General features: G+C 33.4%; 3 protein-coding genes across 4 annotated transcripts; 2 read left to right on the top strand and 1 right to left on the bottom strand.

The window, feature by feature from the left end:
• The first annotated feature begins 1,178 nt into the window (after positions 1 to 1,178).
• On the top strand, positions 1,179 to 5,044 carry LOC111313326 (putative glucose-6-phosphate 1-epimerase). Its single transcript, XM_089752564.1, has 8 exons — positions 1,179 to 2,256; positions 2,454 to 2,528; positions 2,837 to 2,893; positions 2,979 to 3,142; positions 3,496 to 3,630; positions 3,990 to 4,092; positions 4,361 to 4,460; positions 4,624 to 5,044. The coding sequence occupies exons 1-8, from the start codon at positions 2,146 to 2,148 to the stop codon at positions 4,830 to 4,832; spliced, it is 954 nt and encodes a 317-aa protein (XP_089608690.1). The 5' UTR covers positions 1,179 to 2,145; the 3' UTR covers positions 4,833 to 5,044.
• A 4,962-nt stretch (positions 5,045 to 10,006) lies between these two features.
• Positions 10,007 to 12,181, bottom strand: LOC111313327 (uncharacterized). Its single transcript, XM_022913995.2, has 2 exons — positions 11,305 to 12,181; positions 10,007 to 10,346 (listed from the first exon to the last, which is right to left on the bottom strand). Exons 1-2 carry the CDS (start codon positions 12,033 to 12,035, stop codon positions 10,331 to 10,333), a joined length of 747 nt encoding a protein of 248 aa, XP_022769730.2. The 5' UTR covers positions 12,036 to 12,181; the 3' UTR covers positions 10,007 to 10,330.
• A 3,493-nt stretch (positions 12,182 to 15,674) lies between these two features.
• LOC111313921 (ubiquitin-conjugating enzyme E2 28-like) lies at positions 15,675 to 18,610 on the top strand. 2 transcript variants are annotated; one of them, XM_022914798.2, is made up of 4 exons: positions 15,675 to 15,876; positions 17,038 to 17,165; positions 17,503 to 17,607; positions 18,256 to 18,610. In XM_022914798.2, the coding sequence occupies exons 1-4, from the start codon at positions 15,807 to 15,809 to the stop codon at positions 18,397 to 18,399; spliced, it is 447 nt and encodes a 148-aa protein (XP_022770533.1). In that variant the 5' UTR covers positions 15,675 to 15,806; the 3' UTR covers positions 18,400 to 18,610. The 2 variants fall into 2 exon arrangements, with proteins under 2 accessions (XP_022770533.1, XP_022770534.1); XM_022914799.2 differs by having other exon boundaries at positions 15,736 to 15,876; positions 16,965 to 17,165.
• Positions 18,611 to 19,457: the final 847 nt, after the last annotated feature.

The following is a 19,457-nucleotide window of genomic DNA, read 5'->3' on the forward strand; positions in this document are numbered from 1 at the left end:
AAAAACACTAAACCAAAGCATATATTTTTCTTAATTCTTATATATATTTTAAATTTTTATAAAATAAAAATAATTATTTTATATTAAAATTTTATATTAAAATAATATATAAAAAATAAAAAATTAAAATTAAAAGTTGATATATCAAATCAAACCGAACTAGATGAATTCTATCACCCTTACCTTAAATAAAACTTTTTTAATTTATATGAATTTGTGCGTGAGTGAAGTGCTTCTTAAAACAATAAAAAATAAATAATGAAAAATGCACATGATGAGAGATGGAGGAGGCACGTGGGCCGTGGGGTCACAAACAAAGACCAAGGCTGAAGCCTGCCCACATAATCTAAACCTTGATCCCTCAAACACTGCCAGCTTTTGTCCTCAAACGTGATTCCCAGCTCTTTATTCACCCTTTTTTTTTTTTTTTTCTTAATATGCTTTTTTATTGTTTCCATCCTTCTACCCCAAAGTAAAAATCATTGAAGTAATATTTCAACTACTTAGGAAAACATAAATATGTCAGTATATAACAAGGGTTATGAAATTTCGAGTGTAATTTAATTATGGGAATATTATTATAATATAATTCATCATCAAGTGATGGAGATAGAGGATGCAAATAATTATTGCCTATGAATTCTTGGATTCCAACGGAAATGGCAAGTGGCATTTTCTGGAATTATAAAGTGCATGAATTGAAATAGATGAAAGCATATAGTAGTATTTGAGTGTTTGTCTTTGTGCATTTCAAAATTACGTTTTCATAAAATTAATCATGTGACAAAAAAGTTATTTTATTTTATTTTTAACAAAAAAGTTTTTTTTTTTTTTTTGATTTGAAACTTTATTGACTTCATTCTACAAATTTCTAAAATGTTCAAAAGTGTCTTTATCAAAATTTATACTCATTATAAATATAAAATGGGTATAATTTTTTTTTTTAGACAAATTAATGTCATGCAACTATGCAAAGCTTAACCTGATTTTTGATTTTGACTAAAAAACAAAGGCAAAGTCTTTGTTTGTTAAGGTAATGATGTCTAAACTTTAATGGATGGCTCTTTCTCTTCTCTCTCCTAGGTAACATACGGTAAGATAAAAAATTAAAATTGAATTGTAATCCGAAAATTTTTCATTTTCAAATCTTATAGTCTTGACCCTTGTACAAAGGACATGTACTTCTCGTATCTCAATGTCCTAGATCCTTGCAACAGCACCCCCGTCTCCTTTTCTACACAGTATATATATATATATTTCATTACCTTGCCTCTTAATCAATGTTCCAGTATTTGGCTTTTTGTTCATTCAAATTTTAGTTTTTAGTCGTATTAAAATCAATCAGAAAATGAGAGTTGCTTCTAGGAAGGGGGTTGCCTCTTATTTTAATGTTTCTATTCTTTCCATGCAAAATGTACGCGGCTTTAATCCTTAGATTTCATCTTTGCTGTTTAACACATACTTTTAGATTAGATTCTTCTACTTTTGTAAGGCTTATTTATTCCATAGTTTCTAATCTCCTCAAATAGGTTCTGTTCGAATTTGAAAGTTATCTATACAAAAATATACTTTATAGTCAGATAATTTCTTCTTATTCATATCAATTTCATCCTTTGATGACTTTTGGAGACTTAAATCCTTTGTTAAAGGATTGGGTTTTATTCTTTTTGTGAAAAAAGATTGAAATTTGATGTAAAAGTTTCTAGAACTCAAGTTTTTGAGTATATACATTTATGTTTTTATCCTTTATTGGAACTCATTCAGATTGTCTTCTTCTGCTGTGGAAATGACAAATTTTTCTCATGATTTCTTTATGAATCTGGGGTGTTAGGTGTAGGTGTATAAAGTTGCCTGATGTTCTACCTTTTTGTGTTTCTGTCTCTGGTCTTTAGGGTTTCAAAGGCATGCTTTTAGTAGCAGTAGTTTGGGCAAATTAAGGGTCCTTAGATCTGAGACATGATTGTCATGAGATCAGTGGTTTGTCACAAGTTAATGAACTTCTCAGTCTGACTAGACTAGTGTCTCTTTGCACTCATTGTTGTCGGCATTTCAGTGTTTCAAAAAATTCTAGAGAACTGTTTGTTAAATTCCAGAAGTCTTCAGAGGTTTTATTTTGGGGGGGAAATTTTGGTTTTGGTTTCCAAAATGGGGCATTCTGCAGCAGTATGGGATTACAGGGCGGCAACTGAGGTTATAAAGGATTGGAATGGGACTGACAAGGTTGTGCTTCGGAACCCTCGAGGGGCTTCAGCAATAGTGAGATTCAGATTTGTTATTTCCGTCTTTTTCTTGTTGCTTTTGTTGAAAAAATGAAAGTCAAATATAAATTGGTCCATGACAACTATATCAGATAACTGAATGGTGTTGTCTTTTCATATGTGTATTATTGGTAATTACAGAATAATTGAAGGAAACAAGGATAATTTTGTGTTAATTGTCTTTTAATGTTATAGGTTAGCTTACATGGAGGACAGGTCACTTCATGGAGGAATGAGCAAGGGGAAGAACTTCTGTTTACTAGTAGTAAGGTAGTCTTTTTTTTACACTATATATTGTATATTGCTTTGTTTTTTAGCTAAATGTGTAATCGAGTTTTTGGCTACAGTGCATATCCAAAGAAAAAATTATCATTTTTAACTTAATTGCTAATAGGGCTGAAGGTTTATCTAGCATTTCGGGGCTTTGTTAATTCATATGATCTCTTAGAGGATGTTTAATTTCTATATAAGTTATCAAATAGGTAGCCTCGATCTATGGCTATAGATTTTATAAGTTAAAACCAATTTATCATGCTAGAAATGGAACACTGATTCATTTTCTTTATCATGAATTTTAGGCAATTTTTAAGCCCCCAAAAGCAGTGAGAGGGGGAATCCCTATTTGTTTCCCACAGGTAGTCATTTTTCTGTCATTTTGTAAATGTAGTTATATGGAATCTTATCTATAGTTACTTATGGATTTCTTCAATGCTTGTTAAGTTTGGTAACTGTGGGTCACTCGAGCAACATGGATTTGCAAGGAACAAGATCTGGACAATTGAGGAAAATCCTCCACCTCTCAATCCAAATGATTCCCATGGCAAATCCTTCATTGACCTATTGCTTAAACCATCTGAAGAAGATCTCAAGTGCTGGCCCCAGAGGTATGCACTTGGAAGCTTGCATTACCTCTTTTGTTGGTTTTAAGAGGATGGTACTTACAGGTTGAAACAACACACTGTATTCTACTTAGTAGAAATTAAATTTAGATGAGCAAATTGTTCAAGCCTAATATCAACTATAAATAATCCTCTCAATATGAAGGAAGTATTTAGTTTTGCTAGCATGCATGAACGCATTTTCATTTCCACAATTGAAGCTGAGAAGCATGCCAAACTCTTATCAACGAAATCATAGATTGCAAGTTTCTGACTACTGCATCAATTGCTGTGACCTTTGTAATAAAACTTGTTGTCTATATATATGTCGCTAACAGACTTTTCTTTTCCCCTCTCAGTTTTGAGTTTCGCTTGAGAGTGTCGCTTGCAGCAGATGGAAGTCTGACATTAATATCACGAGTTAGGAATGTCAATGGGAAGACATTTAGGTTCTCTTTTGCGTATCATACATATTTGTCAGTTTCTGACATAAGGTACAGAGTATTATTTGCCTAAATTTAAAAGTTTCCCATTTGATATCATATTAATAAACAGTTTGACATTGCACGATGTTAAACACCCAGCTATGATGTAGAAGCAGTATTGAGTATTTTAAATATTGAGTATTTATACTGAGATGAACAAAATTTTGCTTGGATAAGCCCTTATGCCTTGCTCAAACCATAAATGTTGAGGTAGAATCAAGAAAGAATCTTGGTTCAGAACTTATTAAGATTTGTTCAAAATGAAAATTTTGTACTGCTCAGAGGATCTATCAGCTTTTTTTTTTGGTCGCGATGAATAGTCTGGATCTTCTTTCTGGATTTGACACGAATATGAATGGTGTCCACAGTGAAGTGAGGATAGAAGGCCTGGAGACGCTTGACTACCTAGACAACCTTTGCCATAAACAACGTTTTACAGAGCAAGGAGATGCTATAACTTTTGAATCAGAGGTACATGAGTTTTACTTTACTATTCCTTTGAAGTGTCCCAATGTGTTTGTGGTCTCATGAAAAAGAGGCAACTTCATCATTGGTTTAGGAAAAATAATTTTGAGATGGCAACTCTGGCAGTAGGACATTTTTGTTCATGTTGGCCTCAAAATAACATCAATCTATTACGCTTGAAGTCATTTGTCTTGCAAGACTGCTGCAACACAAGATTTCTTTTTAGCATTAATTTTAGCTAAAAGAATAACAATTTAAATGGTCTAACCCACAGGTGGAACGAGCTTATCTCAGTACCCCAAACGTAGTTGCTGTACTCGATCATGAAAGGAAACGAACATATGTTATCAGAAAGGAGGGACTACCTGATGTTGGTAAGCTTGCTCAAGTACTTGTGAGAAATATCTTGTAAAGGGATGTTTAGGGTATGAATGCTTAATATGAAAGCCACTTGACTGCATAAATGTATACTGCATGTATAAGTAATTTTTCATCTTTAATTTTTGTTTGTTTACAATCCTTTTCTTTTATCTACAGTGGTATGGAATCCATGGGAGAAGAAATCGAAATCAATGGTAGATTTTGGGGATGATGAATACAAGCAGATGTTATGTGTTGATGGAGCAGCAATCGAGAAGCCTGTAACCTTGAAACCAGGTGAGGAATGGACAGGGCGGTTGGAACTCTCAGTTGTACCATCAACTTTCTGTAGCGAACATTTTGATCTAAAGAGCGGTGGATTTTGATGGAAATGGTTTCAGAACATGTACCGCTACATTTTATGATGCTTTAGTAGCTCCACTCGTAGGTTGGACTTGTTGGAACTCTAAATTCTCATGCCAAGAAGATGAGAATTCATGTAACAGTAAGCCTACTTTTATTTTTTTAAAGAATGGCCGCAACTTTTTGACGGTTGACATAAAAAAAAAAAAGAGAAAATCTGTTTCATGACGAGAAATTTCATCTTTGTTGATTTCCATGCTGATACTGAAGTCAAAATTTTGTTAAAATGAAAATTAATGGTATAAATTTTAAACTGAACTTTCAGGACATAAAATTATCACATGTCCACTGAGATTTAGTTGATATGACATATAATTGTTGTATGGGTGTAAAGACAACTGAGAATCTGAGATAGTGGGCTCTGTTTTGTGTTCATTCCTCCTTTTGATTTGATTACATGAATGTTTTATCTAAAGTGAGTTGGTCACGAATATGACAGACAAAATGAGACAGCTCAGTGCAAAATTGACAGATGCTAGAACAAGGGAAAAGCAAACACGGGAAAAATGTTTGTTCAGAGATAGGAAGCCACTCGTATCAAAGCCACCACGCCTCCCGCCACTCTAATTGTTGTTGCTAGCGGCTACAATTTTTTATAAAAATTATTAGTCAAAATTTACAAGAGAAAATTCATCAGAGCTTTTTCAACTAATAAAGGAGTTGCTTAAAGCTTTACATAATAATAATATCTATACAAAGTCTTTACTGATACAGAAAAAATCCACAACGGTTCCATAAAAAAAAACAATAGTATATATATTCAGAAGGGTTGTCCAAGAAGGAATTGCTTCCCATGGTTCACAACTATAAGTTTGAAGTGAGATACAATGCTACATCAGACAGTTAGACCTGGATGTTAACAAGATCCAAATGGCGGGTGAAAGGATATTCCATTCATCCATATCATGGCTTAATGATAAGGAGGAATGCAAGTCCACAACCAAGCTCGACTGTGCCATCCTGGCAACCCAAGTGCAAGCATGAGCTAACTGCAATGAGAAAATCGTAGGACTGAGCTCTCAATTTCCATACAAGAACAAGTGTTTTGAAAAGCCCTTGATAAGGCTTCTTATTTGCTAGGCCGAAAATCTATTTTAAGAAAATAAATTATAACCAACAAAAACGAAAGAAATAATAATAAGAAAACCAAATTCACAATGGTTCATATCAAGAGTTGAAATAGAGATTTAGCATCACGAGTTAAGAATCAATGAATTTTTTTTTACATTACTTATAAATTACAGACCCTGGCGATACTCCAGTTGCTTGGTGTTCTCTTGTAATATCTGCCAAGCAAAGGAATTAATGCTTTAAATGATAAAGTTATCTGAAACCAGTGAAGGAACTGCATAGATGTTTACACAAACCATTGACGGGGAAATTTCAGTTAATTTCACAGAAATGGAGAACTTGGCAGATAAAGAAGGCAAATGTTCTTACTTCTCTATGTAGTTTGTTACAGCCTTGCAGCCTTCAATTGCATGTCCCATGACATTTTCGAAGATATCCACAGTTAATTTCGCATCCATCTCTATTACATAATATAAAAATGAATCTTTTAAGAGTAAAAGGTTAACTAGTGGTCAGTGTCGTAAAGAACCTCTCGACCAATTTTGAGAATCAAACAATGTTCAAAGTTTATTGTACATATTACTTCAGCTAGAAAATAGTCTTGCAAAAATCAGCGGCTCAGCTACAGTGAAGGGAGAAAAAGGATAAGATAGGCAATGAGAGAGCTCACATATAATTTAAGAAAGGCACATGCTTGTGTACAGAAACACAGAATCATATTGCAATATAAATAACTTTTATTACCACAAAAGCAGGAAAAAGAAAAGAAGCCCAAGATGTTAACTAGCATATCTTTTGAATTAAAAACCTAAAAAGGTGAATGAGACACCAGATTCATATAGAACCTGAAGACGAGTCACTTTGTCTAACTTAGGCAAGATTCCTACAGTGATATCCGGGCCTCCAGCACTATCTTCAACGTAGTTCAAATCTGTATGTGCAACAAACACCAATTTCATTGTTCAAAGGGATAAAAAGAAAAAAAGTTAAAAAAAGAAAAAGAAGAATAATTTACCAAGGCAGAGGAGTGCTATTTAGATACCCAGCCCTGCAGGAAGTGATAATATCACGCATAGGGATCCCAGCATCTGCCAGGGCTAAAGTCGCAGCATTGATGCATGCAGATCTAGTTCCTGCAAGCACATTTAGTCCGCTTATGCTTATTTTTCATTTATACCAAAAGAAAGAAGTAAAAAAATCTACATCCAAACGGATATGGGAAAACAAACTAGCAAGTAGATAAGTGCACATATCTAATAACGTTGAAAAGCTTCATTCCTGAGCCAAGTTAGGAAAGAGTGAAAAGTAATTCTTGTAAAATGTATATCAAAGCAGAAACGAATGCAGATTCATGCCATGCTGGTGGTTTGAGTGGAGCATAAATTTGTAACTGCATAAAATTAAAAAGTAAAAGGAAGCCAATGATTAACTAGAGGTTTAGAGAAGTTTCAAGTTACCACCATCGGCTTGAAGAACTTGAACAAATATATCTATCTGACAAAAAAATCAATGAAAAAGAAAAGCTTCAGAAAACAGACAACAACAAATGCCAGTTTGAGCTATACCATAGGGATTTAATTCAAACCTGAGAACGAGGCATTAGATGAGTCAATATGCATGCTTCCATTGTTTGGCGGATGACAAGAGATATCTCTGCTGACCGCCTACGTGTAGAAAGAAAGATTGATATCAACAAGCATATAATTGTTCTTCATAAACTTGACATCTGTTAATTTGGTCATCAATACATCTATTGTAATTTATATCAGCAGTTTGAAGGATAACACTATTGATACTACAAAAGCAATTGAAATAAGCACTAATGTTAGAAGACCTTTAAAAATGCCAGAACCTATGTATGGAAATAATCCAAAATATGGCTACATTGGAACCAGACAAGGTTTGTGATGTTCAACAACGAAATGAGACTGTACATTTCGTCCATTACGTTTGGAAGGAGTAGGGTTCTGTCAAGCAGAGAATCCTAAAATGCTGTTGTTATCCGTTACCACAAAAACGCATAAGAATTAATAAAGGGAAACTATATCATCTGTCACCCTTTGGCTTTCTCATGCGATCTGCAGTACTAAAATTAGCCATACTGTACTCACAGCGCACCTGATATCCATCACATATTAACACCAGGATTGTCTACATTCAAATCTGCAACATTTAGACATATGATTTAAAGAACATTACCATTACCTGGTCACTAATTTGTTGGCTATGACTACATTTATTCTCGATAGAATAAACCAACATCAGATTCAAACGAAGATCAAATTCAAAACACAATGATATATATACACACACATACATATATATATATATATATGTGTGTGTATGTATGTATATATCCACAAAACAAAGAATAAAAACTATCAAGAGCCATATAAATGTGTAATAATGTTAAGGTCTCTACGGACATAATGAAACTAAAACTTTACCTCTCTAGGGCCACATACCGCTGCAATGACTTTGGTGTTATTGCCCATCTCAAAAACAACAGAACTGAATATAATAATAATAAAGAGCTAGGAATTTTAGATATAACTTATTTTTTATAAGTAGATATAACGTTAGCAGTACCCCAAAAAAACTATATTGTTAAATAAAGCAAGTTATAGGAGTGGCACATAACCATCAGCCTTTGCCACGGTACCAATCTCTGCACGAAGGTTTCTCATCTGGGATGAAGAAAATAAAAGAATAAGACCAAAAAATAAAGGCTAAAACGATAAAATGTGAGTATAAAAATTAAGATGGACAAAATGGAAATAAACTAGAAGAAAAATGAAGAGAGAAAGCTTCACACTTCCATGGGACTTCGACCGTCCAAGCGGAGTCCTTCGGGGCTCACGTATTCCATCTTTGCACCAGACAGAAGCGACAAACACCCAACTGGTTATGATTGAGGCTAGAACAGGAAGTAATTAGAATTTTGCCCACCTGTCGCTCGTCAAATCCTCCTGGGTTTTGCTTCGATCTAGGAGACGCTGTCGTTTAACTAGCTAGGTTAGTATTAGCTGACTGGAACTGGCTTTGTGGGTTTGGGCCTAAGTCCAAACCAATCAACTTCCTCTTGGGCTGGTTTGACTTTATTCCATTCCTTTACTATTACAAGGATATGGGCTTGGCTATCAACTTAGGTATATACCTTTATTATATTTCATGTACTTGTATCCATTTCCCTGGATTTTATATAAATCTCGTGCCAAATACCAATGTTATATCTAATTGCACTCAAGCATTAATGATTGAAATAAATTTTTTTTACTCAAAAGCAAGGTCAAAATATATATTATATACTATTTTTTGTGTTATAAATAATTTGGATTAAGAATATTACAAATTTTATAATAATTTACCTCCCATAAATTTTGAAAAAAAAAAAGAGAAAGTTATACTTTTTGTCTGGTGTGCAATCAAATCAAAGGTTTGATTTTCACACCACATGATGATCATATTTTTTTAATAACATGATTAAAGGTGTTCTCACAGCACAAGAAAATAAAAATGTTAATTTTATGTTCCTGTCAACTCCAAACCATCATTTTGAATGCAAAAGCACAAGATTCCTAGTGGTTAGTGTAGGTTTGGGAAATTCATTAATAAAAAAAATTTAATAATGTGTAATGACACTTGCTAAGATAATATTTATGAAAAATATATTATTACAACGTTATTTATTCTTAAAATTAAGTACCTTTCCTTAATGTAAAAAAAAAAAAAATGGAGTCTTAAGGGCAGAAAGCAGATATCATATCTTTTTCGATGTTTATCCTTACTTTACATGGCAACCATAGTCTAAAGCAGTAGCCCCATAAGATTGTCTTCCCACTTTCTGCTCAATGTGACACCCGATGTTGCACCTTAATTTATTCTCATTTAATTTAATGTTTTTTTTCTCACTTAGGCAAAATGCCAATTTGTGAGGTAGGTCAGGATCGATACCAAATCAAACCCCACTTCGTACCAACCATAAAATGGATTCTTTTAATCTAAAAACAGATAAAAGGAAGAGAAAAAAAAAATGATCAATCAACCACCAAAAATAAACAAATAATTAAATTCAAACCCATAAATAAAAATGGAATTTATATGGTCCTTCATGCCCATTACAACATAAGAAGCCAAAGTTCAGACATGGACACATGTTGTGCTGTTATATGATAGATATGAATGGTACTATTTGGTTGGTGTTGGATCTTCCTTTTCATTTTCCACAACTATAATGTATATATGAATAAAATAATTATTCTAATTGTATAAATAAAATTTTAAGGAAATTAAAAAAAAAAAAAAAGAAGAGCCAAAACTAGCTACGATCCAATGTCGAAGAATTGCGTCATGGATGAGTCTTTTTTTCTACCCTTGCATGTGAAGTGTATTAATGAATGTTGAGCCTGCGCAGCCAAAAGCAACAATCTCCATCAACACAGTGAAACCCATCGATCACAAAAGTAAGTTAAGTAGCATTTCTCATATTTCACGATTCAAAGGCTTTCATATTTTATGGAAAAATTGCCATATTCTTGACGTGATTCTCACTGCCAAAAAAGCAGCAGTATCTGGCTCCCACACCCCCCAAAGTTCCCTATATTGGATAACTCTCACCCTTATCATTTCCTTGTTATTTCTTGCTTATTTCATTTCCATTAAATTTTACTTATATTAAACTAATTGAGATTTGATTACTTGAACTTCTTTTTTTTTTTTCTTAAATTCATTTCACTTAATGTATACAAGTCGTATACACATGAGTTAAAAAATAAAAATAAATCTATTGCATTTATAATAGAATGGAAATAAAAAAAATTATATTATTCATATAACATTAAAGAGTTAAAAAAAGCATATACTTTATTTTTAAATTTAATACGTTGAATATTGTTTTTCTAAAGCCAAAAGCTTATAATACAAAATAATTATAATTTTGAAACAAAGTAAAATTTTAATTTAAATAAATAATAATAATAACTATACTTAATTTTATAATAATCTAATCATCTTATGTAAATCAAAATAACTTTTGAATTAATCATATGGTACCAAACATCGTCATGTAAAAACAAAATTTCAACACTTTTCAGGCTTTAAATTCGTCATAGACCGTTAGGCATTCTAAATAATTTGAAATTTGTTTTCTTTTTCCCACTTGAACTAGAAGACAATCATCCACAACAAAGATTAATAATACTATACTATTGTCAAATTAATAAAATTTATGTCATTAACAAGCAGATTTACATTTTTTTTTAATCTGAAATTAACGTTTTCATCTCTGCTGTGTAAGAAATGTGAAATGAAAGTAGGATTTGTTTTAATTCAATTAAAGTAATGAAAAGTTTAACGTTGTTTTACCATTTTAACGTGTTGATGACGCATTTAGGCATGTCACCACCGTCAAGCTGTTTCATGGTGATTCCGTCACACTTCACTGTCACCCCCACCATACCAATCTTCAACCCTGCCACACCCACTCCAACTTTCGTCCGAGCTTCCACGTTTAATGGTAACGTCTTGCTTCGGTACCGAGTCAGAAGCCTCTTCCCAACCCCATCAACTACCAGCTTGTTACTCGCCTTTGTCTCCACTTTCAAACTCGTCGTCTTCTGTTTCCCCAGACTGAAGTCGTGCACCGTTTTCGTTCCCAACTCAGTCTCATCCCCACCCTCCCCAATGCTGACGTCAACTTCCGTATGGCCGTAATAATACGTCATCTTTCCGTTTGGGTTCTTCACTTCGATTCTCGCCGTCGTTGTCGCGTCGAGGTAGGTTCCATCAGGTTTTTTGGTGACGTTAAAGCGGGAGATTCGGAATGATTGGACGTGAAAGCTGGGCAATTTGGGGTCGAACCAAAGGTAGAAAACAGCGCCGCAGATTATGATGAGGAGAAACAATATAAAAAAGAAGATGCAGAAACAGCAACAACAAACTCGACAACAGCTACTCTTTGTTTTCTTCGGATGGAAAGAAGGTGGGAGAACCCGCTTTCGTGGCGGGGGTCTGAACCCCGGCTGGACAGCCGTTGCGTTTGGGTCTTTGTATCCCGGTGGCTTTTGGAGAACCGGTTTCAATGGTGGTTGGGACATTGCTTTGGTATAGAATTATGATACCCTGGATTGCAAAGATGAAAATTGAAATCAGGGAATGAAGAAAGAAAGAAGCTTCCTTTTGCAATTAAGTGAAAGAAAATAGGTACATGCATGCAAATTTGAGAGAAATTGGCAGAATTTAATGAACAAAAATCAATTATGATTAATGAAGCTTTGATTTTAGAGAATGGGCATTGAAAACAGAGCAACCTATAAGAAAGAAGGCAACAGGTGAAGAGTCTAAAGAAACATGAATGCCATATAAATTCAAGACATGGAAATTGTAGAGAAACGCGAAACTTATCAGAGATATGCCAGCAGCCAACGGGGTTGCAATATCGAAGGAATTGATGAATGAATGAATGATACAGAGATCTGATGAGCTTTGTGATCGCAGGGGAAACAACAAAAGAAAGGAGAAATCTTGTTGTTGGTAATGATGTAATTAGGAAGAAAGAATAAAAGTGGAAACGCAGAGAACCGGATCAGGAAGACAAAGTCATTGGAAATGAGTAAGGGTAGACGAGAGAAGGAGATAAAAGTGCAAGCAGGAGAGAAAGAGAAAAAAGGTTATAAAAGATATAGGTGGGGAGAAGAGAAGTTTGTCTCTTATGGGAAAGAAGGGTTTCTTTTTTCAGTTATGGAGCCACTGTATTTTGGTCTCTGCAACACAATGAATTGAATTCAACTCTATGTCAAAATACGCTACAAGCAAAGCACGCATTTTATATTCTTTTGTAAGGCATTCCGTGTAAATTTTCGTTTGTCATGTAATATACGAAGTACTGTGCTTGAAAATTTTTTTCAATATTAAAAAAAATTTCCTTTCACCGATGAGTCGTAAATTTCTTAAATAATTTTAAGATTTATTAATTAATATATATACAATCATTTTTAAGAGACGATGGTTAATAAATTTTAACGTTTATAGTCATTTCTCTTATTTTCAAATTATAATTCTTCTATATTAAAAAAAAAATTCAAGGTATGTTAAGTTGTTTACCCTATATTTGGGTAAATGAAAAATAAATGCTAAGTTAATTACTATACATTATATACGATAGTAGTAATATTAAATTGAAAATGCTAACTATTATAAAAACATAATTTGCAGTATAGCCAAGGATTTTCATTAGCAATAATTTATTACTTTTTATAGAATCTTTTAAGAAAATATTCTAAATTTATTAGCTAGAGTTTGAGTATTCGGTTTTTATGTTTCTTTTCCTTTTGTCATTGAATTTCAAAGAAGTGATGAAATTAACCTTGTGAAAATATATATATATATATATATATATATACAGGTAGCGGTGGTCAGTGTAGCGGGTGTGTGTCCGGCGGTAAAGGTGGGGTTGGATGGAAGCGCATGTTCTTCAACGTGGGGCAGGAGCGTCCCTGCCGTTATCCACTAACTAGTCGTTTTCAAAAGTTCCACCGACGCCACCGAATTCCCCCCTTCCCATTGCGGTTAGGAGAAAAGCAACTTTTGCGTCCATCGGATGAAAAACCAACACAACTTCAGGTATACAACAGGGAATGTTCGGTCTTTGTGCGTTGTCTAAATACTAGGCAAATATACTTTAAGAATAAAGAAAAGGGTCTACGTAATTTAAGTTCTCTTTACACAAAACCAGTTCAATGTTACATTGTTAAAATTTCAATTGGAATTGGCTCTCCCTTTTCTTACAAAAATTGGTTTTCTTTTGTCTCGAAGTGTTACTTTATTGTTGATCTAAGTTAAAACTTCAGTGTCAGTTGCAAATTGTAAATTTGATGTTCCTTCCACACCTTCCGAGCGATTTGGCTTTTGATTATAATGGCCACGCAACATTCAGAAAGGAAGAAGAATGGGATGTGACGCGGATGCTTGACCAAAAAACCTTATGTTGATTCGAATTGTCGTGAAGCATCATCACTCCCACATTTGTTGCAGAAGAACTGCGGCCACATTTCCAAATTGATATATTTCAAATTATGGGAAACACGTCCATTTCAGTTTGGCAAATCATGGCTCCTAGCCTTTTTAAACTTTGACGATTATTGTTAAAATTTTCAGGTTGGGATGCAACTAAACTCAATATCATGTATTAATTAGTATTGACTTCCCCCTCTCTCTTTTCTATTGAACTACGTAGTAATATCTTTAGGCTACCTTTTTCTGGTTCAATGAATGGTAATTAATTGTGGTAATGCTTTCATTAAGAAACTATAGGTTCTCCTTTGTTGAATATCTTAGGATTAAAGTCCTATTTTCATAAAGTAATAATAAAATAAATGTCAAAAAAAAAAAATTGAACACGGTTCACTTTTAATGTGAAATATTATGCCTATTTTTTCGGTTGCTGTAAAAATTTTCACTGTTAAAAATATTTGATTATAAATGTAATAATAAATTTTTAAACTGACGATTCTTTAAATATAAACATATTTATAATGATCAAATTACATATACAAAAAATTTAAAATAATCTTATCTAAAATACCTACAGTACTCGTTTGTTTGCTCTATATAAATACAATTAGTAGAACTTAGACTTTGTAAAACTTAAGAGAAGAAAATACCAAATTACTTTGATTCAAACAAGGGGTAGGGGAAGGGCTCTATAATGGGAAAGCAACCTAATGTTGATTGTGATAGGTTGCTCATGACATTTGCATTATTAATCTTCCAGCTAAGAAAATTATGGCTTATTTATGTCATGTTTTTTATTTTTTATTTTTTTATTTTGTAGTGCAAACCAATCGAGCTGAGTTATGGTTGATGACTTGATAATTGTATTTTTCTGTGACTTTTGAATTACGACGGGATCCCCCTCTTTTTTCTTGACAATAGACATTACTAATTAAAAATATCACATATTATTAATTATTTATTAGATTAATTAATATGTTACTAAAATTAAAATTTGAAAGTTACGAGTTTCAAAAAATTTAGATATATAATATCTTCTTTAATTAAGTATGTAAGTATGTAATTAAGTAAGAAAAATTTAACGGTAAATTAAAAATTTATAAAATTTTTTTTATATATTTGTAATTAATTATAAATATTAAAGCAAAATATCTTATATTATTTATATATATGTTCGAAATCATAATTTAGAAGGATATAAAATTAAAAAATTTTGTAACAAGAAAGAAGTTGCTTTTGATTGTGTCGAAATTTAGGTTCTAAAAAAAAAAAAAAGATAATTTTGATTGCCATTTTAATTGAAACCATATTATTATTATTTTTTAATTTTTCAATTGACGGTAATTTGACTTGTTTTTTAATTGAAAATCTTTAGCATTATTAATATTATTACGTAAATTAAAATACTTAATTAAAAACATTAAAATTGGTATATAAATCTAAAAGCTTGATTTATAATTTCTTACTAAAAAAAAGAAAAAGCGAAAAATGACATGATAGGTCCAACCATCACGGATAACCAAAACACTCAATTAAATCCGGGCACCCGAACTTGGACACATCATCACTGATTCAGGAGAACTCCTTTGAACCAGACCAGGGTCCGAAAATGCTAAGCGGGTTCCATCCCGGGTCAGGGTCAGGGTCCTCAGGGACCAATCAGAAATAGAACCAATGAACCATCCATGTCCATCTCCAACCACAGTCGTTGGCTCGTTCATTTGTAGTTTTCAACAGGGGACCCACATCTCTCCGCCAGATCACCTCCTCTGTTTCTCTCTCTAGAACTCTTCCTTGTTTTTTTTCTCTTTCTACAACTCTCTGCGTAGATCAGACACGATCCTCGGACTCTGTCGATGGCTTCGAAGCGGATCTTGAAAGAGCTCAAGGATCTGCAGAAAGATCCTCCTACTTCATGCAGCGCTGGTAATATCTACGTTTCTCTTCCAATTTTTTTTTTTTTTTGAAAAAGATTTTTCCTGAAGCTTGATTTATACTCGTGTTCATATGGATGGCTCGTTGTTGGTGTGTGTGTGTAATTTTTATTCCTTCCATGTATTTGTTTTTGAATTATGGTGCTGCTAAAGTAAACTGTGGTTAAATTTTTGTAGATAAACCAAAATAAACCTGAAAATAGACAGATTAAAGCCTGAAATGATTCATGTTTTATGTCTTTGTAACAAAATATATGGCAATTGAGTTGTTGTTTACCATGAAAAGAAGGAATTAAACGGCTTACGCAGTAGTACATGAAGCATTAATATGGTTATTTATCCGCAAAATACAACCTTACCTCTGTATAATTTTACAGCAATGAATTCATGAGATTTTATGTCAATTGGTTGTACGTGTTTATGCTATAAAGGCGATAGTTCAAATGTTCTTTATTTTCATCTATGCTGGTCATGGAGTTAGTGCAGTTTTTAAAAAAAAGATTTGTAGCTTTGATTGTGGTATGACTGAAGTTTATTGGTTTTTGGCATTATCAATGGTATCCGTTTGTACTATTCACATCCAGGCACTAGTTATGAAGGTTTGACTTTTATTTAATGATGAATTTGGTTGTTCAAACTGTTCAACGATGCCAATGTCAGAGAAGTATATAGTTTTCGCTAGATATGATTTTTGGGTGCTTAATAGGGTATCGGTTGATTGATTATCTTACTCTCTTTTTAGCATATTCAATCTATGTCTAATAGTTTTGTGATGCAGCAATTTCTCCTGTGATTTACTTACAAATTCTTTATTTCATTGGTATGCAGTGTTTGTTTCCTTAATCCTGTTTTTATTCTTTAAATAATCGTGGTCATGAAATTTTTGGTCAGTTCTATTTTTGAAGAGTTAACATTGTAAAATGGCAAGATTTTCATGTTTGTAAGTTGTGGGATGTAGTCCTAAGGGGTTTGTAAGTTCAAGGTGTTATTTTCTGTGTTTGAAGTTCCTTGCGTGTACTACTAATTAAGGATATTGGAAATTGGAATTCCTCTTGATCTTGATGGGATTCTTGGATGCAGTTGCAAGAGGTGTGTGTTCTGTCTGCCATGGGATGATAGCATGATCTATTACTTTGTATCCATATGCTGACAGGTCCTGTAGCTGAAGACATGTTCCATTGGCAAGCCACAATAATGGGCCCCTCTGATAGTCCTTATACTGGAGGTGTCTTTCTAGTGACAATTCATTTTCCTCCTGATTATCCTTTTAAACCTCCCAAAGTAAGGGATAAATTCTATTCAATCTTATGTTTTTTGTGTTTCTTTTATGCTGATTTTGTAGTTATCCTATAACCTTTTCATGCAAGACTATCATGAACCATGCTTTAGAGATTATCGAGTGCATATATATATATATGTATGTATGTATGTATGTATGAGTGTAAATAATACAGTAGCTCATGCAACAAACTAGGTTTTTTTTTTCCTTTTCTTTCTCTTTTGGGGTGGATGGGTTTGACTGTGGTCGAAGTCGAGTAAAAGCTTTTAGTAGAGCTATGAAATGAACTTTACCTCAATCTGTTTGTTTCAATGTTTCCTCTACTTCTGCTTCTTGCAGGTTGCATTTAGAACTAAGGTTTTTCACCCAAATATCAACAGCAATGGTAGCATATGCCTTGACATACTGAAGGAGCAGTGGAGCCCAGCCCTGACCATATCAAAGGTTTCAACTCTAAATAATCTCTTACAATCTAATTATGCCCAATAATTTTGACGTAGTCCAATATAGGCATGTGTATTTGAAGTATGGGTAGATAGAATATTGAATATCAGATAGGCTTAATAAATATTTATAATTCATCTGCCGTAAACCTTGAAGTCAGGATAATTGGCCAATATGGTTTCTTCTGAATAGAAAATTTCATCTTAGGTGTTAAGCTTGTACAGTGGGGTAAAGTGTCAAAAGTGACCCTTAATTTTGTCTATCAGAACTCTTCCCAGCTCCTTGCTTGATGAGGCACTGTTAGTAGGTTGAGAATCTTATTAGCAAATGCTGACGTGTGTTTTGGCAGCTGTGTTGGACAAAATTCCATCTAAGCCATTCCCACGAAATTGTACATTTTCATTGCTGAACTTTTCTTGATTAGATGTGATTCATTTGACTTTCTTCCTGAATTCATCCAACACATGCTGTTAAAAAGCAACAGGTTTAAAAGATGGTTCAAATAGTCTTGAGTGTCATTTTAGGTTCCACCATTTCTAGCCCTTATAATTTGGTGGATGGATGGGTTCAAATATGTACATTCCATTCTAAAAGTTAATCATTTCTGTATTTTAAGAGGGTGGGAAAGGTTATTGGTTCCTCTTTCAGGTGTTGCTTTCTATCTGCTCCCTCTTGACGGACCCAAACCCTGATGATCCCCTGGTGCCAGAAATTGCTCATATGTACAAGACAGACAGGGCTAAGTATGAGTCAACTGCTAGGAGCTGGACCCAGAAGTATGCCATGGGCTAGTCTAATAATTGGTATTGGTAAAAGCTTTTAGGATATTGCTCCTCACTACCCATAGTGTATAAATCAAGCGTGCATTTGTTGTCATTGTTCCTGTAATGGACAAATTGAAGAACAGATGGATGCCTAGCTAGTCATAAAGCTGGCTGAAGTTGTAGATGTTGTACTTGATATCTCGAGCTATTGCAAGATCATTTGCTAACGATGTTCAATATATCTGTTTGTTCTGTTTTTGGGGACTAAAATCGAGTCTTTCTATTGAGGATGATGGAATTAATCCCTCTTGAAACTTCATAACTCAGAAGTTTTTTTTGACATGAATAATTGCTCACTAGGCTACACCTACATGTACAGTTGAATCAGAAGAACAATTTAGCAATACTTCTCTTCTAAAGTAGATCCCTCCTACAAATTCTTAAGAATTCCAACGTGATTTGGTACATTAACGACGCCCAAACTCCCCTTTATTTGCATGGCCCAAAAAAAAAAAAAAGGTTCGTGTTGAAAATTAAGTAACAGTCACGTGAAGTAAATGAGCAACGGTGACAGTAACAAATGAGGGGAAAAGCTCTTATCGTTTTCTACCTACCTACGACTGCCTTGTACAAAGAATGTCCTGCTCTTCCTTTCATTCCTTGCCCCCCAAGCTTCAACTCGCTACCCCTTTCCTTCTCTATCATTTATATATACATAATAATTATCTAAAAAAAAAACCAAAATTTTCAAATATGTATTGATGATAATCAAGCTCTTGTCTTAGAATTAAAAAAAAAAATTCAAATGCTTCTAAGTTATAAGAATAAAAAAGGATGCAGCTTTTAGCCTTTTACACTTAATTTCTGTAAATGTAATCAAACTAATTATTTTCTCAATGGAAAATTGAATTATGAGAATCTTAATAAAAATGCGCAACTTATTATTTATAGTAACAGAATAAAAAGCCCATTATTTTCTTTTGACCGAATCTTTGTTTCATTCCATGGTCAACATAGCGGAAATACAGACGGCTGAGAAGAATTTATTTCCTTTTTTTAGGAGAAATTTAGACGCTTGATTGACAA

This window comes from Durio zibethinus, chromosome 23 (assembly GCF_047325235.1).
Source record: "Durio zibethinus cultivar Kanyao isolate XHJ-2024 chromosome 23, ASM4732523v1, whole genome shotgun sequence".
NCBI lineage: Eukaryota > Viridiplantae > Streptophyta > Magnoliopsida > Malvales > Malvaceae > Durio > Durio zibethinus.